General features: G+C 39.1%; 2 protein-coding genes and 1 pseudogene across 3 annotated transcripts in view; 1 reads left to right on the top strand and 2 right to left on the bottom strand.

Annotated features, from left to right (window-relative positions):
* The window catches only part of CDC20B (cell division cycle 20B), a 45,615-nt gene that overhangs the window by 6,794 nt on the left and 14,512 nt on the right, over positions 1 to 24,309 (top strand). Inside the window, exons 3-6 of the mRNA XM_047731790.1 lie at positions 12,555 to 12,783; positions 13,774 to 13,901; positions 18,954 to 19,047; positions 21,003 to 21,119. Of these exons, the coding sequence (XP_047587746.1) occupies positions 12,555 to 12,783; positions 13,774 to 13,901; positions 18,954 to 19,047; positions 21,003 to 21,119 (568 nt within the window). The remainder of the gene's footprint in view (positions 1 to 12,554; positions 12,784 to 13,773; positions 13,902 to 18,953; positions 19,048 to 21,002; positions 21,120 to 24,309) is intronic.
* GPX8 (glutathione peroxidase 8 (putative)) lies at positions 470 to 5,182 on the bottom strand. 2 transcript variants are annotated; one of them, XM_047731383.1, is made up of 3 exons: positions 4,963 to 5,182; positions 4,145 to 4,406; positions 470 to 1,093 (listed from the first exon to the last, which is right to left on the bottom strand). In XM_047731383.1, exons 1-3 carry the CDS (start codon positions 5,164 to 5,166, stop codon positions 930 to 932), a joined length of 630 nt encoding a protein of 209 aa, XP_047587339.1. In that variant the 5' UTR covers positions 5,167 to 5,182; the 3' UTR covers positions 470 to 929. The 2 variants fall into 2 exon arrangements, with proteins under 2 accessions (XP_047587339.1, XP_047587340.1); XM_047731384.1 differs by lacking the exon at positions 4,145 to 4,406.
* Positions 8,205 to 12,147, bottom strand: LOC125100175 (60S ribosomal protein L28-like; annotated as a pseudogene).

The raw sequence follows: 24,309 nt of genomic DNA, 5'->3' as shown, positions 1-24,309 counted from the left end.
TGACTGCTGATGTTTAAGACTGTTGTGACTGCAAACCTCTTTGTTTACATTCAGACCTTTGATGATTCAGAGTTGAGTCTTACTGTTTCAGCTGTCAGAATGATGTGGCATGGAATTCTTTCCAAATGGCTGATCTAGTCTGAATATATGAGCAACCAAAATTAATGTACCAAGAATTGAGCTAAATCATCAAATACTGTCTTTTTCTTACACTTAGGATTTTCATTCAGAAATAAAGCTTGCAATTCAACTATTAATATTCTATTTATAAAATTTGAGTTGCTTCTGGAAAATAACCTAGAAATAACTGAAAGTGATGAAGGCTTTTTCAAGAGTTAGGATAGCGTCATTCACCAGTGACTATTCAGGCAGATATAATAAAACATACTACGAATGTGTACTTAAAAAAAAAAAATCAAACAAGTAAACAAAATCCTGTACATGAAACAGAAGTATATAGGGATTTGAATCTACTTCACATTTTTCAATGTTTATTTTGTATTTTATTACATAAAAATAGCCATTTACATTTAGTTACTCCCGAAATTTCAGTCACGTACAGTGCCTTGAATTCAAACAGTGGTCTGGTGTGTTGGCATTTCCATCAAGTACAATCCTGGAAAATGTCAAGGTGAACAACAGGATATTGACACACATTGGTGACTCTGTATTCTGAATTATTTAGTGTGGTCAGATGAAATATTTAATATATTGCTTTTTGATTTTTTAGCTGCTCTTTATTTTTGCTTTATGTAATATCTCTGTCCTGGGGACAATCATTACCACTCACCAGCAAGGTATCCTAAAAATAAAACACCCCATCCTTCAGGGCCACATTTTATTGTGAGAGTCTTCAGATGAAACCCACCCACCCCCGCCCTGACATGTCTATATTCCGATTACTGTGTCTGAATGACTCACTGCCATGTTCACAGGTCCTCTTTCTTTCTTAAGATCATTTGTCTAATCAGAGCTGCTATCTCAGGCCTGATGACTTCAATGGGTTCCTCTGGCCTCCAGGACTTCACAACTTGCCCCTCAGGGTTGACCAGATACTTCCAAAAATTCCACCTCGGTTCCTTCTTTGAAGAATCTAAAATACCAGAATATATTTTCATGAGCATAATTTTATTCTTTTGCTAAGATTGTCATTTCTATTAGTATCTACGTAAGTGACAACGTTAGAATCAAGTTCTAGGAATGTCAAAAACAAAACAAAAAGCAAAACACCCAAATAAAGCAAAACTCAAGCTTTGAGTAACCATATTTCTGTATATTTGGTGACTTCACTGATGATTCTACTGATCTGGAATCGTGAAACAAAGTGGTTTATTTTGCATCAGATCTAAACAAAAAAAAAAATTTACTTTGTCACTCAAAATTTTCAGTTTCCTAACATTTTTAGAGATAAAATGATGTTCCAATGGTCCTTGGTAATGGCATGTATGGAATTATTTTCATATTAAATGTTATCTATGGTTTTAATATTGTTACATGTAATGTAGACAAAAATGGAAAGGAATTCTTTATCACATTATTTTTTAAGTGTTTATTTAATTCCAGTTAACATACAGTGTTAAATCATATTGAGAAATTATGCTGTCCTTTTGATACATCTCAATTTATGTAAGAAATGTAGATTTTTTTCCACTTACACTACCCAGAATTGATGTGCATTGACTAACATAGAAAAAAATATAAATAACCTGTTTACTATGTACCTAGTAATGTGTGCTCATTGCTCTAAATGGATCCTTCCATTTAATCTTTACAGCAACCCTGTGAGGTGGGTATTATTATTAAGCCCATTTTGCAGATGAGAAAAATGGAGTCCTAGACTCAAGGTCTCATGGCTAGTAAGTGTTAGAACCAGGACTGATACACAGGCCTTCCTACTCCTATGGAAAAGCAAGCAGATTTTAGGACAATGACAAATTTGTTTTTGTATATGAGGGGATTCAGGTGTATGTGGGTCATCCAGTCAGAGGAGGCCACTGACTATATATGGCTTTGGATCTTAGGAGAGAGAGTTCACTCAGGGAAAGGGGATAGAATAAGAAGAGCCCCAGTGGGTTGTGGCAGAATCCCGAGGCTCGGCAGAATTAAGGGTTGATGGAAAGGAGGAACCTGTAAAGAAGAAAGGGAAGGGACCAGAGTGGCAGTCATTGGTACCTGTAAGGTTCAGGAGATCCTGGCAAGAAGCCAGACACAGTGATCTAAGAAGGAAACGGAGACAGGGAAGCAGAGGTAACAAGTGTTAACTATTCTTTCAGAAATCGAGATTAAATAGGTAGAAGGAACACACTGCCTAGAGTTTTAAGGTGTACAATACTTTGTGCTGGGAGAAAGAACCAACGAGGGAGCATAGGTTAAAAATAAGAAATAAAAAGTAGCCTGATTACTTAAATGTGCTTTACTTTGTGCACTGTGCCAAGCAGTTCAATTTATTTCATTATTAGAGAAAAATATTTCTGATAGAGCAAACATCAGTGACTCAGCGTATCATATTACCACATGAAAACCGTCTCAAAATCATTTTGAAAAATTGCCCTTTTCTGTAATGAAAAATGCGTCTCTAAAGATACTACACGTCAGGGCAGCTTTCTAGCTGACCTAACATCTTGATGTGAATTAGGAAAAGACATCTTTCCAGGTGGGTACAGCCCCCTCAACACACGCCTTGCTGTGGCCGAGCTTCAGTCCCCATGAGCCTCCATGTCCAGATGCCCTGTCTAGTGACAACTGCACACACGGGCAGAATGGTCCTGCTTGTGACCGTGTGACCAGTTACAGTCCATTTTGGCTTGTTTTAAAAAGATGTAACTTTCATTTGACTACGATCTCAGAGTCTTTGTCTCTGGAGCTTCATCTAACTTCAGTGAAACCTTAAGTCACTGTTACTTTTTTGGATTACAGTGGTAGGTGGAGTTTCAGAAGCTTTTTTAGTAACAAAGAGGGAGAACTCAGGAGCTATGATGCCCACATATATGGCTGCTATAACTGAAAATGTTACAAGGACATGTGCTCTGGCTTGTCTTTCCTCAGGTTATCCTGGAAATAAAAGGAATGAAGATATCACTCTGATTACTATGCAGGGTATTAAGCATTGTGCTAATTTTCCCTAGAAATTAAATATGTTTTTAAAAGATTCTGATTTCATACTTAAATTTTGTAGAGTATCATTAGCTGACTTCCTGGACTGGAAGCTTGATTATCTGATGGAGATCATTGTTTAATGAAAACTCAAATTATCTGTGAAAATAGGACTGAGGATATCATCTGTATAAGTCAGATGAGAGGACATTAGCTAAATATCCTTTAGAGTAGTGTTTGGCAAGGTGTAAGCAGCATCTAAATACTTTGCTTTTTGCTAGTAATATACTTAGGAATACAAACAATGTCAGGCAGTAGGTAGTATTAATAGTCTCATTTCACAAATGAGGAAGAAGGCACAGAGGAGTTATCTCATGTACCTGGAGCCACACAGCAAAAGCAATAGAGTAGGGGTTTGAAGCCAGAGAATGGAGCTAAAACCAATGCCCTTAGTCACTATATCTCACCACCTTTGGCCCAGAAAAATCTTTAAACAGATTTCTGTAGCTCGTCTAATTTTAGACATAGCCTAATATACCCACCTCCAAAAAAATCCTTATATTCTGTTATAATTTTAGCAAAAACCTGGTAAACCGAGACATTATTCATCCTTAAAGACAGTATCTCAGACAAGTAAAACAACATAAAATTAACCACAAAGATATGTCTACTAATAATGCCCGGCAATATTCATGAGACATAGATTGCTTTAAAATGGGGAGGGACATTTCCCCAAGAGCTATTTTGTGAAGATATTTTGTGAAGATAGCCATGACCACACTTCAGATAAATTCTTCAGGAAAATGATCATAAGGAATAAAAGACATTGGAGTAGACTCATTTTGCCATTCAAGAGGTTGAAACATTGACTTCAGGGAAGCATAACTTCTAGAAAATTACAAAACATGAGATTCTGGCTCTTCGGTATTTTATCAAACTTTCCCACTAAAACATTTCAAATGAAACAGAGAAGTATGGTCCTGGTATCTTTTGTTTTAAAAAGGAAAAGCAATTAAAAACATTAAACTGACGAGGCAAGATAGATATTTACCAACAAGAAATCTAAACGCAGGGTCTGCTTCAGATCCTAGAATCTTAATCTTGTGGAAGATGGGGAATGTCACTCCGTAGTTACTTCTTGCAAAAGATACTACTTCCTTGCTTGGGCGGGGCTCCGATTCTCCAAACTGATTGCACGGGAAGGCCAAGACGCTGAAGTGGAATGGTCCGAACTCTTTGTGTAGTTCCTGCAGTGCTAAGTAATTTCTGTCTGTGAGTTGGCAGTCACTAGCCACGTTTACAACTAGGGCAACCTCCCGGAAAAAGAAAAAAATCCAACCGGAAAGTGAAGCAAATAAAAGATTAAAAAAAAAAGTCTGCAAGTAGTTAAAATCCCAAACCATTTTGAGGCAGATAGTTATTTCATACTTTTACATATACCCAATTTTATTGAAAATTGTAACCTGGATGCATGAATCAAGACTGAAAGATCACCACCGTTAAAAAAGCATTGGATACAATGGCTTATTTTTAAATAAAAGATAGTAACATCGATAAGAGTGGTTTTTAATGTTGCTAGATTATGGAATTAATGTTTTTTAATGCCTCCATAGTCACATTACTAACTATAAGAATTTCCTAAACAACTTAAAGTATTAATTCAGCATGCCTCTGAAGACAGGACAGACTTTATCAATTAGAAGTAGATACACAATGAGAACTTTGATGGCTAAAGTGATACACAAACAACATTACTTTGAAGACTAAAGTATAACTTACGACCCTTTAACAATGAAAAATTGATTTCATTAAACAGAGAACATGAATGAACAATAGACAAAAAAAAAAAAATCAGAAGATGCAACTTACTTTGCCTTTAAACTTTTCCAGAGAAACCGTTCTTCCTTTTGCATCTTTCACTTCGAAGGTATAAAAGCTGTTGATTTTAGGTTTTAGGAATTTTAGTTGCAGAAGAAATAACATTACTGTGCATAGAACCATAGACAGTAAAACTGCAAATACCTTTGCTTTCGACCCTGAACATCTTAAAGGGTATGCTGTAAGCGGCTCCATTTTGGATGATTCTAGAGGGACGTCTCATCGGGCTGGAATTCAAGGAGGAGCTGAAACTTGACACCGGCTCTGTTTAACGGAAAACCAAGTAGGACAGACTACTGCTGAGGAATAGAAAGACCCTTCTCACATGGAGAAAGGAGTGAAAGTCCTGCATAAAATAAGGAGTGCTAAAGAATTTTAATGTATTTATGGTGCCCACTGCAATCTTTGCTAGAAAAATCAGGACTTTTTGGATAACTTTTTGATTAACTCTTTAACTCTTCTGCCTTGTAAGGCAGAAGCTGTGGATTGAGCACTCCCAGTAGTGGGTTAAATGTAGGGCAGTAGGTAAATACCACCCAGGAATGGTTCAGAGGTGGATTAAATGTGGCCTGTTAATATTATGGATAGTCTGGAGGAATTTATTATTATACGTATTATACATATAACGTATGAACTTACTACATGAGTTCTAGGAATTTGCTGTGGAAAGGGCAGAGAAATATGTGAAGGGGCTGCTTACCCTGAACTCATCTAATTTAGGCAATGCCAGGTGAATATAGTAAAAATAAAGCAAACACAATGAAGGCTTTAAAGAACACTCCACTATCAAAAAGCAAAATATTGGGCACCTGGGTGGCTCAGTGGGTTAAAGCCTCTGCCTTCAGCTTGGGTCATGATCCCAGGGTCCTGGGATCGAGCCCCACATCGGGCTCTCTGCTCAGCAGGGAGCCTGCTTCCTCCTCTCTCTGACTGTCTCTCTGTCTGCTTGTAATCTCTGTCTGTCAAATAAATAAATAAAATCTTAAAAAAAAAAAAGCAAAATATCGTCCAGTGTTTTTCAAATTTTTGATCAGGATCCCCACTAAGAAATGCACTTTACGGGGCGCCTGGGTGGCTCAGCGGGTTAAGCCGCTGCCTTCGGCTCAGGTCATGATCCCAGGTCCTGTGTTCAAGCCCCACATCGGGCTTTCTGCTCGGCAGGGAGCCTGCTTCCTCCTCTCTCTCTGCCTACTTGTGATTTCTCTCTGTCAAATAAATAAATAAAATCTTTAAAAAAAAAAAAAAAAGAAATGCACTTTACAGTTTAACTCAGTACGCAGACATATGTAACTGAGAAGTTTCATTAAACAATACTTCCCCTCTGAACGTTGATACGCCTGTGACAGTTTTAAAACAGCCTGGTTCCAACCCATGACAGTGATTTAAGGGGATGCAACCTGTAGACAGAAAAAAAAAAATACTGAACTCTATAATAAATCAGGAATTTAAAAATTAAATTAGACAATTCTATCAAGAAGGCAAAACCAACAAGGAAACCCCCCGAATCCACTTCTCCTTGGGTGCATCATCTAGTTTCTTCTTCTTCTTCTTCTTTTTTCATCTTTGTTTTTCCCATGGCTGTTGCCTCTTACAGGACGCCTAACTTTACTGTTGAAAATTTCAGGGGTAGGAATGGATGGGAAATTGAGGGCTGCCGTCCTTGGGTCACCTTAGCCTCTTCCCTAAGACACACAGGAAGTTTCAAATGAAGGTGCTTCATTCTACGTGGGCCTGACTCTTGGGGTCTTGGTGTGTTTGTTGAAAATGCTAGGAAAGGAACGCCTGGGTGGCTCAGTGGGTTAAGCCGCTTCCTTAGGCTCAGGTCATGATCCCAAGGTCCTGGGATTGAATCCAGCATCAGGCTTCTTGCTCAGGGGGGAGCCTGCTTCTCTGCCTCTGCCTGCTACTTTGCCTGCTTGTGTGCGCGCTCTCTCTGTCTTTCTGATAAATAAATAAAATCTTTTTTAAAAATGCTAGGAAAAAGTGCATGGAATGATCTGAAAAACCATAGGAGTGCCTTTTCCTACCACAGATCTTTGGGCTTTAGAGGATGTGCTCAGGAGGCTGGCAGCTCTGCCTTTGGGCCCTGCGTCTGTGGTGTATGCTCTTGGGAGTAGATGAGCCGAATCCACAGCTTAGCCATGCACAACCTGTCAGAGACTGATAAACCACGTTATTCCCACTCGTGGAGCCTGGTAAGAATGGACACAACAGAAAAGTCTTCTCCTGTAAACGTAATTTCTGGTAAAGAACAAAAATGTACACAAAATATGTTGTATCATCTCTTAACTATGATAGCATTCCTTGGGTGCTTTCTAGCTGAGTTACTGATGAAGTCAAACTTTATGGGACACCTGGACTTAAATGCTCTGACCTCCCTGCTCCAAGTGCAAGGTCCTTGGGCTCCAAGCGTGGCCATTGCCGGGTGCTTTTTGGACACACAGCGGCTTGAGCCCCATCTCAGAGTTCCTGAATCAAAATCTGCATTTTTATAAGACCAGCTCATGACTCAAGTGTGCATTTAAATTTGAGAAACGTTAGACCTTGATCTATTTTTTTTTTTTTTTGGATTTCAGAGTAACAAGGTTTTTTGGTTTCCGCCTGTCTTCCATCGTAGACAGGTTTCATGACTGTATGTCTACACTGGGTACTTGATTTGCTCCTCAGGCTGTTCAAGGAAATGGCTCAGGAACTTGAGTTTCCGAAGTTAATTAAAAAAAAAAGTTAATTCATAGAACATCTGCTGTAATTTGAACCATGTAAACCCCTCCCATTATAAGGGTGATTTGAGGGAGAGGACAAAGGGTTACCTCTGGGAAGATGCTGATTGACTAGACCCCAGGCAGGGTTCCATAGGGTGGTATTACTTCGATAAAATCATTAGGATAATTTCTAGTTCATTGTTTTGTAATTTCATCAACTGCAGAGCTTGGCCTTTGAGAATGTCAAAGTTTTGCTGTATAAACTTACAAGAGATTCTCTACAAGCCCACATGCCAGTTAGTAACCAGAAATAGAACATCTGTGCCGGTTTGATGTCGCACATTCGTTTGTCCTGAAGATTCACCCAATTAAGAAAACTACTTGGAAAACTTAAATAAATCTCGTCAGGGCTAAATCAGTTTGTTAATATTATGACTCTTACGGTTTAAAAGTATTCTAGATACGACTTTTTTTTTTTTTTTTTTTAAGGTGTTTTACACCCTTATTGCTTTGGGGCTGGGGTGCAGGTGCTCAGGGGCCCTTGCAGGGGGCGGCCTGCTTCCTCCTCAGCATCCCCGGGTCCAGGTTGAACAGGATGGCGCGGGGATTCTGCGATCGGCAGGCATGCGCAGATCTGGGCAGTCCCTGTTCTTGCAGATCACGTGTCTGATGCTGCAGAGGGGGGCCCCGGGCATTCTTGTTGATGGTGGTCTGCCCGTAGGAGGTGGCGGGTTTCCATTGGCTGGATCTCCACTTCATGACCACCGCTACAGCCGTGCCATGGGGTGCCGGGTCTAAGCCTTGCAGTCTTGCGGTAAATCAGCAGGTTGTAGCAAAAGGAGTTGCGAGCCTTCAGGTCATTGGGCTCGGTGTTGTGTGTCTGCTTGTTTCTCTTGATCAGGAAGCTGGAGCAGTTCCACACGACCACCCACTGCAGGTGGGTGGAGACGGCAGCAGCAACTCAGAGTACTGTGGTGGAGATGGAAGGATTGAGTGTGTGTGTGCATATATGTGTGTGCACATGTATGTATCTATGTATACGTACATACATGCACATATATAAAAAAGCATATATATGTGGTTTTAAACCTTATATGTTTTTTGTATATGAATGATCTATCAATATCCATTTAGGCCCACTAATCATCCATTCAAGAGGATAGCTTGGGTAACTTCCAGCCTGGATATTACTGAACATTGATAGATTTTGGCCCTTAGGCATTTCTTTTTTTCTTTGTTTTTTAGAGTCTTTCTCTTCATTTGTCAGAGTCTTTCTCTGTATATATTTTGATATCATCATTTCTTAGTTTTCTGGGGAATCTTTCATCATTGTTTCCATGTTCTGTCTATACTAAAACCATTCTCAACTTATAAATATACCAACATTATAAATTTCTCTGCATAGGAGATAGTATGCTAGAAAAATCAACAGCATTCTTTCAGGAGATCAAGGAAGGCTTTCTAAAGGAGGGGAAGAGAATGATGAGGTGAAGGTCACGGGAACCTCTTGGGAGAAGAATGGGATAAGGCAGTTGACTCAGTGAATCAAGCAGGTTGGGCACTGTGGAGGATAAAAATAAAGTGTCAGTAATGCAGCCTGCCTCATACAAGTTTGAAATCTGTTTCAGAGACAAGAAGACATACACGAAATGCTTTGGGGAACAACTATAAGGCAGCAAATCACTGACTGCCAAATAAAAGACTCTTGTTTGTAGAGAGCTTTATACTGCGCATAATTTATTTATAAATTCTATGTACAGATATACGCGTACACACATATATACACATATTAAAAGGAATCGTGTGTAGTACAAAGCTCTCTGCAGGTAGACTGCAATAATGCTTTCAAATAGGAAGAAATTAGTAACAACCCCCCAAATCACAGAACAAGTAAATAGAACAAGCAAGAAGAGAGTTTAGGAATTTTAACTTTACAACCCAAATTACTTCAACTTCATTCAACAGTTTCTCTGTAATAGACACAATATGTTTCCTTAGAAGAAAACATGGTGGGTAAGATTCCTGTCATACTCTGAAGGGGTTTGATTCATTAGGAGACATTTAATTTTACAAGAAATCACTGAACGGGTCAAAGAGGAGATGGGCTGGAGAATAACAGCAGAGCAACTTGGCCAAGTGTACTGAAGCGATCTGGAAGGGGCCACAGAGTCTGCAGAGAAGATGAGAGGTGAGGGTGCCTTAACGAAAGCAGCTTTGGTCAATGTAACAGAAGGGAAGGGATCGATACTCAAGATACTCGGGAGCCCCCAGGGCCAGTGGGGAACTAAATAAAATGTATCTGAAAATGATCTCAAAAGTTTTTGCTTAGGTTTTTGCCCACCAATATGAGTAAACACTGGAGGTTCAAAAATAAGGTGATGGACATTATGGGGCACCTGAGTGACTCAGTCAGTTAAACCTCTGATTCCTGATTTTGGCTCAGGTGTGATTTCACAGTGGTGAGATCGAGCCCTGCGTGGGCTCTGTCTTGGCTGTGGAGCCTGCTTGAGATTCTGTCTCTCTCCCTCTTCCTCGGCCCCTCCTTCCAAAAAATAAATAAAAATAAAAGGTAAACAAGCCAAACTGATGTACTTAGAGTACTGAGTCATTCATCCTTTTCCCCTTTATTGTACTTTGTCTTATTTTTCTTCTCTTCCTTTCTTTCTTTCTTACTATCTACTTGAGATGTTTAGAACTATATGACAGGCATTTCCTCAGCAAGAGATAGATCCTGGAATAAAAGTTTAAAAACACCAAAGATGAAATATCACAATAAAAAAATGCAGCGATTCCCTAACCTAGAGTCATTTGCATACCACCTCTGTGTTTTCCATGTGTACTGTTTGTTAGTTACTTAGCATTTTGGTTCAAATTGATTCATTTATTTTACTCATATATATATTTTTAGAAGGGAAGATTTTTTTTTAAAAAAATTTTAGAAAGAGAAAGAGAGAGAGGGTTAGGGAGGGGCAGAAGGAGAGGGAGAGAATCATGGAGCCTGACATTGAATTCGACTTCACAACCCTGAGATCATGACCTGAGCCAAAATGAAGAGTACAGACATTTAATTCTTTTTTTTTTTTTTTAAGATTTTATTTATTTGACTGAAAGAGACACAGTGAGAGAGGGAACACAAGCAGGGGGAGAGGGAGAGGGAGAAGCAGGCTTCCTGCTGAGCACGGAGCCCGATGCGAGGCTCAATCCCGGCACCCTGGGATCATGACCTGAGTCAAAGGCAGATGCCTAACGACTGAGCCATCCAGGCGCCCCTATATTTTCTAATTTCTAATGGTTACAGAATAGTCTCTTTTAAGCATACCTATCTTGTCAGTTCTCCACTGGTAAACACTGCGTCCTTCCCATCGTTTTGCCCTCTAACCATACACACTGCAGTAACCACCGCGTATTCCCTGCTAGAAGGGTGGACCGTGGAGTCAGACAGCAGAGATTAGGGTATAGCATCTCCACTGACTCACTGTGTGGGCCTAAGCAATTCACATAACCTCTAAACCTCAGTTTCTTCATTGGTAGAAGGGGAATAAATAACAGACCTGCTTCACAGGTGTTTCTGAAGATTAAATATGAATGTGTGTAGACCTTTAACATATGGGTTTATATTGTGGCAAGCACTCAATAGATTTTGGTTTTACTGATATTTGCTCATTTAAAAAATTTCTTCCTTACATTCTTAGTGGTGATGTTGCTGGGTTAGTAGAGATTATACACATATTTGAAGGCTTTTGACACATGTTGCCAAATTGTCTTTTCCAAATACTAATTTATGCTCCACCAGCAATATATGCCAGTGTTTGTTTCTGGAACCTTCACCCTTGGGGCTTGTTATTAAAAAAAAAAATCATTGCTAGCATTTTGTTATTATTTTAAATTAGCATTTCTTTGATTACTAGTGAGGTTGAATATTTTGGGGGCATTTATATTCTTTTGTGAATTGTCTTTTTAGGTCCTATGCCCTATTTTTTTTTCTATTTGGCTTGCAAATTTGTCTAACTTTCTCTAAGAGTCCTTTACACAAAGATATTAATCTAACATGTCTGGCATTTTATTAAGAATATACTTCTGCGGTGCCTGGGTGGCTTAGTTGGTTAAGGTTTAACCTAATCCCAGACAATGAGGGGTGCCTGGGTGGCTCAGTAGCTTAGCGGTCTGCCTTGGGCTCAGGTCATGATCCCAGGCTACTGGGATCCAGTCCTGCATTGGGCTCCTTGCTCAGCAGGAAACATGCTTCTCCCCCTGCTTGTGCTCTCTATCTCTCTTCTTGCCAAATAAGTAAATAAAATATTTTAAAAAATAAATAAAAAAATAAAAATATACTTCCAGTTTGTCATTTGCATTTGAATTTCATGTAGATAACATGGAGTGTTTCACCATTATAGGCTCTGGAAATACCAAACTCCTGGGGTTTCTTGGTGGGAATGAGATGAATGTTGAGCAAATTAGGCCTCAGTTCTCTCATCTGTGAAATGAAAAGTTTGAACTAGAAAATTGCTGTTTATTTCCAGATTTGCAATTTTGTGATTTTATATAAAAATTTTGTCGGTTCAATACATAGGCTTATTTTAACTTCATATTTTATATTGATATGTAATTGTAATAACTGTAAACATAATTATTTCCTAAGCCGCTTTTATATGTCTTGAGACCCTTAAACAGAGGCTCTAAGTATACACATGCACACACACATATATATTTATAAATATAAAATAATGTTCTCTCAGGTCACAAAATTAAAATCTTATATATAGTTTGTTTTGTACTAGATGAGTTGTTTATAATTCTCCTTTAAGGAATCCCTACTTTTGCATCATTGAGGCTCCTATAAATTACAGCCTTTTTTTTTTTTTTTTTTTTTTGGTTAAACAGGTGTTTGATGAAGTTAAGCCCACGTATTCTAGCTTCAAGAGCAACTTTGTGAAGAGGCTGTCGGTGGAGGGTCCCATTGCCAGTAGCCCAATTACCACTAGATGGCGGCAAAGCCAAACCAGGGATCTGGCAGCCTGCTCCTTTGGGGAAGAGCTTTCAACCACTTACCTCCCAGAAGATTCTGGATCCGTGCTGAAGATAACGCCTGAGAAAGAGACTTTGATTCTAGGTGAGGTAATAGAAATTTCAGAGGCTATTTAAAAAATGTTAATGAAATAGATATTCCTGAGAGAATCTTTGTCTCGTAGAACTATCTAGTATCGCATTCATCAAGTGCTTTCCTTTTCTTCCTTTGAATGAGAAATTTTCAAGGTGGTGGGGGAGAGTAGTGGGAAATGAAACAAAACCAAAAGACAGTATGTAGTGTTTTAGATGCATTTTTGAGGTTTGTACTGGTATATGATTTCTTTTCTAAAGATTATAATTATGTATATAAGATTTTTCAGTGGTCCCTTGGACCCTCTGAAGAACAAGTGATATGAATGGACATAAAAGATACTTAGTTTTAGAGGGTGACAGGACAGGGTTTTCTGTACAGTTAAAAGTCTGGTAAAGGGCTTTCTCAATCTTGAGAAGAGAACCAGTATGAATAATAATGATACAAATAACATTGACTGTTATTACTTTAATCTAGAAAGTATCTCACTGACATCATCTCAAACTATACTTACAGCATCTTTCTATAAAAGGGAGGGGGAGAGGCGAAGTGATTTGCTCATGATTGTAGAGTAGATGCCAATGATTAGGGAAGTAAGCACCCGACGGTGATTTCCTGGCAGGAGGAGCTTAGCCTGGGCAAACCAGACACCTTTGCTCCATCATCTTAAACTAGGGAACTGTTTGTATCTATTCTTCAAATGTGCGAATTTGTTCTTTCCGAGCAGAGACAAAGCATTTCTGCTGCGGCTGTGGTGGGAGTCAGGTCTTTAATCTTGGCATTTCCTACAGAGGCCACTGAGGCAGTGCTCTCTTATGACCTTGGCATTCTGGATAAGGCCCTGTGCTGACTCTTCCTCTTTTCCCACCTCTGCCAGGATTTTGGAGAGATGAGGGGCTGTGGCTTCACATTCTATTGTGAAAGACATAATGGATTGATCACCAACCTAAGTGATTATCTTGTTTTGAAAAACAAATTAAAAGCTAAATGTCTTTCTTGCAGGATCCTACCAAGAACCACTGAAGACACCCATCAAAGGGACTTTCGAAACAAGTAACTCTTTCCATTTTTGCAAGGAAGCTCATGCGATGGATGGAGACTGGAATGAAACTGTTGCCTCAAAAGGCCGGGTAGGTAAAGGGAGAAAACTGACATCTCATATCCTGAGAAACTCAGACAAATGGGTCCCAAATGTGAGGAAGGAACTGGCTCAGCTGCTTTTACAAATCAGGAAGAAAATGATGGGTTCCTGACAAAAAAAACCAGTTATGGACATGAATAGCGGCAGTTTGTTAAAAAAAAATTAATACCAACAAATATACAAATTTAGTTAGTATCAATCAAAAAAATGGAAATGAAACATAAAAAAGGTGAAGATTCAGATGACATGATACTATAAAGAAAACCCTAAAGACTCCATCAAAAGACTACCAGAACAAGACGGGATCAGGAGGGAGACAAACCATAAGAGACTCTTAACTTATGAAACAAACTGAGGGTTGCTGGGGGGTGGGGGGTAGGGATAGGGTGGTTAGGGTATGTACACTGGGGGGGGGTATGTGCTATGGTGAGTGCTGTGAAATGTGTAAGCCCGATGATTCACAGACCTGTACCCCTGGGGCAAACAATACATTATATGTTCATTAAAAAAAAAAAAAAAGAAGATAAAAAAAAGACTACAGAACTGATAATAAATGAATTAAGTAAAGAAGCAGTATACAAAATAAGTATACCGATTTATCTGTTGCATTATATATAATGAAGCATGAGAAAGAGAAATTAAACAATCCCATTTATAGTTGCACCCCAAACAGTAAGATACCTAGGAATAAACTTAACCAAGGAGGTAAAAGGCCTGTACTTTGAAAAGTATAAAACACTGATGAAAGAATTTAAACACAAACAAATAAAAAGATATTTCATGCTGATGGGTCGAAAGAACAAATCTTGTCAAATGTATGTACTACCCAAAGCAATTTCCAGATTTAATGCAACCCCTATCAAAAGATCAATAGCATTTTTCATAGAGCTAGAACAATCTTAAAATTTGTATGGAACTACAAAGGAGACAAGAATATGTAATGGGAAAAAGAAAACCCTTTCAACAAATGGTGTTGGGAAAACTGGACAGTACATGCAGAAGAAGCAAACTGGACCACTTTCTAACACCATACACAGAAGAATCACAAAATGGGTTAAAGACCCATTAAATGTGATCTCTGAAACCATAAAATTCCTAGAAGAAAACATAGGCAGTAATCTCTTTGACATCAGCTGTAGAAACATTTTTTAAGATATAGTCCCTCCAAAAAAAAAAAAAAAAAAAGATATAGTCCCTCCTCTGGCAAGGGAAACAAAAGCAAAATCAAATTACTGGGACTATACCAAAATAAAAAGCTTTTGCACAGTGAAGAAAACCATCAAAAAATCCAAAGAAAATTCCAGAAAATTCACAGTGTTGAGCATTGTATAATGTATAGAATTGCCAAATCATCCTATTGTACATCTGAAACTCTTTTAAAACTGTATGTTAATTATACTTGAATTAAAAAGAATAAAGATTTTTCTAAAGATGTAAAGATTAAAAATATAATGAAATTATACATGTTATGGTATGCTCCCCCTCAGCCAAAATTTTTTTTATATAATCATTTCCAACTATTCAGTGACTTGATCTGCCCCCAACCCCTGGGTCTCTCAAGATAAGTTAAATTCTTCCTCTATAAGGTGGTCTTTTTTTTTTTTTTTCTTAAAGACTTATTATTTATTTATTTTAGAGAGAGAGAAAGTGCTAGTGGGATGAGGGGCAGAGGGAGAGGGAGAGATAGAATCCCAAGCAGACTCCCCACCAAACACAGAGCCTGTGGAACTCGAGGCAGGACTCTAGGTGGGGATCCATCCCAGGACCCCAAGATCATGATCTGAACTGAAATCAGGAGTCAGACGCTTAACCAACTGAGCCACCCAGGCGTCCCTATAAGATGGTCTTTTAAACATTTCCCTTAAGTTATTGTTATTGTTGTTTTTTTGTGTCTTGACCAAGTTAATTTAGTTCCTTTAAGTATCTTATTTATTATTGTTTTTAGATCTTAGAGGAGTCTGATCTAAATCTTTGGCACATTAAATATCACTAGCATGTTTTCAGATTTATCAAACCCAATGAAGACCTTCTGAAGGAATCACGGTTTCATTTGGAAGGCTTTAAACTAGGAAAGTCATAAATTCTCATTTTGGGCAAAGTTACTCATTTAGTATGTGCTTCCGGTGTTTGGCATATATATCTTGCTAGAGGAACAATATTGTGAGTATGCCAATTGAAAACAAACATCTTAGGGCAGGTCTTTTGCCGAGTGCTTTCTTGTTGGTTAAGGGTTTGGAGGTGCAGATGGCCAGGAAGTTCTATGTCATTGGCGCAGGTTGACCTTACGCCCAGGCCAGGTTATTAGCACCATTGCTTTTCCACACTCTACGTCTTGCAGACTGCAGTTTTTACTGCTTTGCCCTCACAACTTCATTAGAGTCCCAGCATCACTGAAGAAGCTGGGAAAGTGATAATGGAAACCATTTCAATACTTCATATCAAGCATTTGTTATCATGACCAGTTAGAAGTCAGATGGCATCAGGAGTGGTGCAGATACACCGTGAGGTCTCTCACAATGACAGGAAATGTGTGTCTTCGAGTGGTCCTCAGAGGTCACATGGAGGGTATTTCTATGACAAGGGTCAGCATAGCTCTGGAGATGCTCACAGTTATTATATACAGTCAGCTCTATGCCAAGCTGTTCCTTAAAGTAATAAGTAGATCTTACTGAGGGAAGAGCACCCTTGGGTGCATGGGACAGAAGCGCCCTGAGCTGGGCAGTGCCTCAGTCAACTTTCTGCCAACTATGGGATTCTGAAGAGGGGACTCTCTGAAGAGTTACACTGATTTTAGGAATGTTATTTTATATCAGCAGTTCTTAGTTGGGTATGATTTTGCTCCCAGGGCTCCTCTGACAATGTCTGAAGACATTTTTGTTTATCACAACCTAGGGGGAAGGCCTCTAGTAGACGGTCTGAGATGTTGCTAAACGTCCTTTAATGCACAGAACAGTTCCCACAATAACGAATTCTCTGCTGCCAAGTGCCAGTGGTGTTAAGAATGGGAAACCCTGCTTTATACTTGATTGTCCTAATTTGAATACTTAAAAATTCACTATTCACTGACTGGCAATGATGTAATATCTGGGAAGAAAACCAAAATCTCAAAACGATGCCAGTAAGAGAGACTGCTGTAAAAATTATGGTGATCCAATGATTGTTTTACAGGAATAATCAGATAAATTATCATGAAGGAGAAAATAAGGAATTGTCTCTGCTTTAACTGTTCATTAAAATGTTTTTAGAAAATTCCATTAAATATGTTTCTTTACACTTCCTACTAATTTTTGTTGTGCCCGAGTTTTCGCGTCTGAGAGACCACCCAGGAGCCAACCACCAATGCAATCACACGAGGGTTTATTTGACAAGCTTAAGCTTGGCCCAAGTATACCCGACGCAGTGGAGTAGGGACTTGGACCCTGAACCGGATTACAGTCAGAGTTTTTAAAGGCAGAGTAGGGGTGGGCTCGGCGGTGGGTGAGAACAAAGGGGATATTCAGAAGGCTATCAGGGTAAAGAAGACTGTCAGGATATTGAAGGCCTGGTTACTATCAAGCCAAGGCCGTTTTTCCTCCTCTAATGAGGCACTAGCATGAAGACAGTTGGGAGTTTCCTGGTGGAATGTCACATTCCTTCTATCAAGCATCCTTGTTAGTGAGATTTAGCACTGGGGCATTTATAAACCGAGGGAGACTCCTGTCTTGCAGGATTGTGATTTTTTACAAGTTAACTATTTGTTCACATATACTACCGAGCGGAGGGGAGCGGGTGGAGAGGGGGGGCAAGGTGCCAGCTTTTGCTTTGTCAAGATGGCTGTACTTATGTCAGGGCTAGACTCGAGGTGGGTACAGCCTTGTTTTTCTTGGCCTCCACAATTTTCTTTTCTTTTCTTTTTTAAAAAAGATTTTATTTATTTATTTGGCACAGAGAGACAGAGAGATAGACAGAGGTCACAAACGGGTGTGGGGTGGGCGGCAGGAGAGAGGGAAGCAGGCTTCCAGTGGAGCCAAGAGCCTGACGTGGGCCTCGATCCCGGGACTCTGGCATCATGACCTGAGCCGAAGGCAGATGCCTAACAACTGAGCCACCCACACACCCACTACTAATTTTCTTATCTGTTTTTGATTGAAGTTGGGTGTAAGAATGTCAGAAATGCTTTTTATATACTGGCCCAAAGAGACAGCAATCAGATATTTGTATTCAGGGAAACTGAGACAAGTTACTTAAGATCTCCATGATTTGAGGGGCGCCTGGGTGGCTCAGTGGGTTAAGCCTCTGCCTTCAGCTCAGGTCATGATCTCAGGGTCCTGGGATCGAGCCCCGCATCGGGCTCTCTGGAGCCTGCTTCCTCTCTCTCTCTCTCTCTCTGCCTGCCTCTCTGCCTACTTGTGACCTCTCTCTGTCAAATAAATAAATAAAATCTTAAAAAAAAAAAAAAAGATCTCCATGATTTGATGTTCTAATAGGTAAAGGTGTTAATGGAAAAGGACCTTCAAGATGATGAGTTCAATTCTGACATACTGCAGATGAGGAAAATTAAGTCCCAGAGAAAATCTAAGTAACAGAGTGAAAGAACACCTCTAGGTTGAATGCTGAGAGGCCCCCTTGAAAGAAACCTTCCTTAAAAATTAGCCTTACTAATGTTCAGTTTTGTTGTCTTGGGGAGGTCTTTCAACTTCACCATGTACGGGAACTATTATAACATTTCAGTTCTTGCAGGCTTTGATGCTCCCACTGGCCTTTAGCTGCTTTGTGCGCTAAAAGGATTTTTTGGTTAGAAGACTAAAGGAAGATTTTATTCTAGCTGAGGAATACTTGCCTATGGAGTTGCTGGGGAGATTAGAAACGATACACGCGAATGCTCAGCACTGTGTTCACCACATAGTGGTTAGGTAGTAAATAACAGCAATCGTAGCCTTGGGTGTTCTAATGTGGAAACCTCGAACTTCCTAGGAAATTATCAGTTTTAACACTCTATCATGCATAACATCTGAGATGTATGTGCACATTTCTAGAGAAGTATTTCTTTGCTCGCTTTCAGAAATGCCTAAACCAGCTATTTTCGACCCAGAAGGTGGCTCAGTGGGTTAGTGGGCAAATGCAGCTCTGTGAGCAATCCCAGTGTGCCTGGAAAGGTATGGGCCAAAGATTTTCTGTTTGTCCTTCTTACCTTCCCTCCTACCCTTCTCTCTCCCTGCCTCCTTCATTTCTTCCTTACCTTAGAGTATGTTATTAGAATATGTTATATTTATTAGACTAATCAATATAATTATAAAGTTTTGATAATTCTCCTAATTCTCTGCCTTGCCTGTCCCATCCCCAAGTCTCATTTCCTAGAGGCAATGACCTTTAGCTCTTCCAGCTCTTCCCCCTACTATTTACATCCATTTTTTAAAAAAGATTTTATTTATTTATTTGAGAGAGAGAGAGAAAGAGAGAGAGCAAGCATGTGAGGGACAGAGTCAGAGGGAGAAACAGACCTCCTGCTGAGCAGGGAACAGGACGCAGGACTTGATTCCGGGACTCCAGGATCATGACCTGAGCTGAAGGCAGTTGCTTGACCAACTGAGCCACCCAGGCGCCCTACATCTATTTTCTAAGTAGTCTTTGTAAACTGCTCTTTCTTGATATTTTAGACTTTATCGTAACTTCCTAGTATAGTGGGTAAGAACTTAGTTGTCCTGTTTCATTCACCTCCTTCAATCTACTTAGATCACATTTCCAAAAAGTAACCCCTCACATGGGTGAAAATCTGTATCTAACTTTGACTCCCCCAAAACTTAACTGCTCATAGCCTACTGTTGACTGGAGGTCTTAACAATAAGATAAACAGTCGATTAACACATATTTTGTATATCATATGTATTATATACTATATTCTAAAAACAAGCTAAACTAGAAAAAAATGTTATTAGGCAAATCATAAGGAAGAGAAGATAAATTTACAGTGCTGTGCGGTATTTATATAAAAAATCCACATGTTTAAGTGGACCTATGTGGTTCAAACCCATGCTGTTCAAAGGCCATCAGCGTCAGCTTCAGGAGTAAAACAATGATTTGATATTTGTATATATTGCAAAATGATCACCACAGTAAGTCCAGTTAACATTCATCACCATTCATTGTTACAGAATTTCTTTTCTTGTGATGAGAACTTTTACGATCTACTCTTATTAATTTTCAAATATGCAATCCAGTATTACTAACTATAATTGCTATGTTTTACATTACATCCCCATTACTTAGTTTGTAACTGGAAGTTTGTACTTATTTTTTGAAAAACCTTTATTGGAGGTGCTTGAGTGTTTCTAGTAAACTTTAAGTTTTGCGCACAAATGCAGGTCTTTGTGGCTAACACCAAGGCAGTAACGATCTACTTCTTGGTATAGCGTTGTGAAGCTCTTAGGCCTTTTATCAGAAGGCATGTGGTTGTAAAGACCACAAATTACCTGGGTGGGCTCAGTGTTTATCAATATATGTCATTCTCAGTTTGATCACAAGCCAAGTGGTGGGACAGATGAAACGATGGTGGCCTGTGGTTTAGACTTAGGTGGGTCTTTTGATGAGAACTAAAACTGAACCCAAGATAGGACCCTGACCTCAGATCATTATGTGTAAAACTAGCCAGAAGTACCTGTGTGCTCTGGTTCAGAAACAGTGAGACAAAGAGTCAAAATAAATGAATCAATAGATATTCACTGACAAAGACTCAGAGTAAGGCTTATGTCTCTCAGCTAATTGTTGATGTGCTAGACAAATGGATACGCAAAAATGCCTGTGATTTTAAGATCTCAAGTGACAGAATAAACAAATGTTCAGGAAAATATAGTGTTTCTGTGTGCTTCCCACAAGTTACGTTACATCTAGGTCTGGCACTCATGTGTTTTTTATTAAAAATTGCCATGAATTATTTTTAAAATTTCTGTTTAAATTAACACTGAAGAATTTTTTCCCTTCCCTTCTCCTGCAACTTGTAATTCAGTTTTATTATGATGACTACTTTCTTTTTCACTTTGTTATGTCTTAATACCTGCATAGATATTATGCTTATGGGATCATAAAGATACGTGGAATTGTTTGTTCTTTATAGGCTGCAGAGATGGAGTCAGAGATGAATCCTTACATCTTAAAAGATTCAGGAATCTAGACTATTCCATACTCCAACCAGAAGTGAAGATTCATCTTACTGGTCTTCGAAATGACTATTGTAAGTTATTATTTAGACCATGAATTGAAAAGTTGGAGTGACAAAATATATCCTGTACTGTGGCATAAACTTGAAATTTGCTTCTGGAAGAATCCAATTACCCTTGTGCCTCATGTCCCAAGGCTGTACTACCCAAATATAGTTAATGTAATTTGGCTTTTCCTTGTACAAATTTCATGTGTGGAATGGGTATTTTTGGTGTTGGTGGGATATGAGAAATACACTTTTTTTTTTTTTTTTTTTTTACTGTATTAGAATGAACTGTGAGAATGGGAGCCTATTCTTAGGCATATATTTTAAACATGGATAAATCTAATCAGTCAAACAGCCACATTGGGTCTTCTTGTTATGTGCCTAATTTATAATCTAGTTGGGAGGACAGGACTTTTTTAAAAAATATTTTAATTATTTGAGAGAGAGAGTGAGTGAGAAAAACAACATGAGCAGGAGGAGGACCAGAGGGAGAGGTAGGAGAAGCAGACTCCCTTCTGAGCAGGGAACCCGGTGTGTGGCTGGATCCCAGGACCCTGAGATCATGACCCAAGCTGAAGGCAGAAACTCAACCAACTGAGCCACCCAGGTGCCCTGGGAAGACAGGACTAACTCAATGGAACGTCTACCAACATGCTAGTATAGAATAGAAGTAATGAATTGTGGAGTAAAAGAAGCTATAATGATTATAAGTAGTTCAGTGATCTTTGCATCTTTGTCTGAAAAGACTTTGTGGAGATATTGAGCTTTGAGCTGGGTCTTGAAAAATGGGTAGGTTTTGGAGGGATGGGGGAGAGAAGATAGAGCATTTTCAGCAATGTTAACAATGTGAGCAAGGGCAGGATGTTGGTAATTAATGATAATGGCAATGAAGAGGATACAGTGGGGGACTGGCAAATAGGTAGGTAGATGCAAATTTTATAGTCACACAGGTCCCCGTAACCCCCTTAACTTTTTTTAGGTTATGGCAGTTGTCATATATTTTACATCTGTGTACATTGAAAACTCTACCATTGTTAAAAATTTTACTCCAAGAAGCCATACATATATGTATTTTAAATGAAAGAGGAAAAACTGTCTTCATATTTACCCAAATATATAGCAATTCCATGCTATTTCTTTCTATGAAAGAGAATTTCATTCCTGATGATCCAAATTTCCCTCTCATATAATTTTCTTCAGCCTGAAAGCTTCTGTTAGCATCTTTCAGATCAGGTCAGTTGGCAAAGACTTCTGGTACACTTTTTATATTCTGTTTTATGATATTTTTGGTGCCTGTAGAATTCTGGGTCGCTAGATTTTTTCTTTTAGCATTTTAAACATATTATAAGGACTTCTGGCCTCCATAATTTCTGGTGAGAGTTCTAAGGTAATTTGAAGACTTATTCTTTTGCTTCCAAGACCTGAATCTAATTACACATATGAGATCTTTGGATATTATTCCAAAGGTCCCTGAAGTTTGCTCATTTCTTTTTCAATTTTTTTCTACATGTTCTTCAGATAAGATAATTTCTGTTGATTTATATTCAAATTCAGTGACTCCCTGTCATTTCCATTCTGCAACCGAGCCCATCCAGAAGATTTTTCAGATATTGTAATTTTCAGTTTCAAAATTTCCACTTTACTGTTTTTTTTTTTTAAGATTTTATTTATTTATTTAACAGACAGAGATCACAAGTAGGCAGAGAGGCAGGCAGGGAGAGGGGGGAAGCAGGCTCCCTGCCCAGCAGAGAGCCCGATGTGGGGCTCAATCCCAGAATCCTGGGATCATGACCTGAGCTGAAGGCAGAGGCCCTAACCCACTGAGCCACCCAGGCGCCCCGTATAGCTTCTATTGCAGTTTTATTTTTATAGTTTCTATTATCTTTGTATATAGAACAGTTTCTATTTTTTTATTCCTCTGCTGATATTTTCTCTTTTCATTCAGGTATGTTTTTTCTTTACCTCATGGAGAATATTCTTTTCTATTCTGTGTGCATATTCTATTGGAACTGCTTTAGCATCTTTGTCTGATAATTCCTATACTTAATTCATCGTAGGGTTTTCATCTATTAATTATGTTTTCCTTGTGTCCAGTAATCTTGAATCGCGTTCTATACCTTGTAGATTTTATGTGGTATTAACTCAGGCTCCTGCAGAGAATGTTGCCGTTTTTGTCTTACCTTTAATTTAAATTTTTTATTTTTTAAAAAAGAGTTTATTTATTTGACAGAGAGAGGGAGAGAGAGAGTGTGTACGCTCACAAGCAGGGGGAGGGGCAGAGGAAGAGGGAGAAGCAGGCTCCCCACTGAGCAGGGAGCCTGATGTGGGGCTCCATCCCAGGGCCCTGAGATCATGACCTGAGCTGAAGGCAGATATTTTATCAACTGAACCAGCCAGATACCCCTGTCTTAGTTACATTTATACCTTAAGTTTTGTCTTGCCTTTTGTGGGTGGTGTTTTGAGTCTCAGATCAGTTTCTTCTGCCTTGACTATGCTGGTTTGGGTCTTTCCTTCATATATATGGATCAGAGTCTAGGCTGAGTCCTAAATAGATGCTTCACTCAGTTCGGTTCTCAAAGCCTTTGCTAAGCTGATCTGAGTTTTCCCTAAAAACATGATTTCAGGGTTAGGCTGAGATGTGCGTGGGTTCCTACATTCACAACTAGAGTTGTGTAGCTCTCTTTCTGTGGCTCTCTCCCCTTCAGGACTTTCTCCACACATTTTGGCCACCTCAGGCTCCTTTTCTTGGCTCCTCTCACCAGAAAGATGGTGAGCTTTCTATCAGAGCTTTAGCTGCTGGTGCTGTTCTGTGACTGGGGCCCACCCTCTGGCAAAACCATGTGAGAAAAAAAGTGAGAAACTCACCCCTGGGCAGGTTGCTTCTTCTGGTTTTGACTCCCTTACTTAGTTAACTGCATTTGCTTATTTTCCAGTTCTGAGGAAGGGTTTGTTTTTTTTTTTTAATACTTTGTTCAGAGTTTATAGTTGTCATCAGTGGGAGAGGTGGTCATGGGTGGCTTAGGCCACTGTAGTGGAGCTGCTGTGCCTCATAGTTTTGTATTGATATGTATCAATGAGGAGAAGAATTTTTGTCTTATAAGAAATAAGAAAGGGTTCTATGTCAACTATATCTCAATTCAAAAAAGAAATAAGATAGGATACATCTTAATATGTGGTCATACAAATATGGTTTCTTTTGGCAGTCAAAGAGTTCTAA

Source organism: Lutra lutra, chromosome 5 (assembly GCF_902655055.1).
Source record: "Lutra lutra chromosome 5, mLutLut1.2, whole genome shotgun sequence".
Lineage (NCBI taxonomy): Eukaryota > Metazoa > Chordata > Mammalia > Carnivora > Mustelidae > Lutra > Lutra lutra.
This window is presented reverse-complemented; position numbering and strand designations above follow the sequence as displayed.

Coding starts and splice junctions, on each gene's coding strand:
- GPX8 (XM_047731383.1), bottom strand. CDS start 5,166: ATGGAGCCGCTTACAGCATACCCTTTAAGATGTTCAGGGTCGAAAGCA. Junction 4,407..4,962: donor TGGAAAAGTTTAAAGGCAAA/GTAAGTTGCATC, acceptor TTTTTCCGGGAG/GTTGCCCTAGTTGTAAACGT. Junction 1,094..4,144: donor TGCGTTTAGATTTCTTGTTG/GTAAATATCTAT, acceptor CTGGTATTTTAG/ATTCTTCAAAGAAGGAACCG.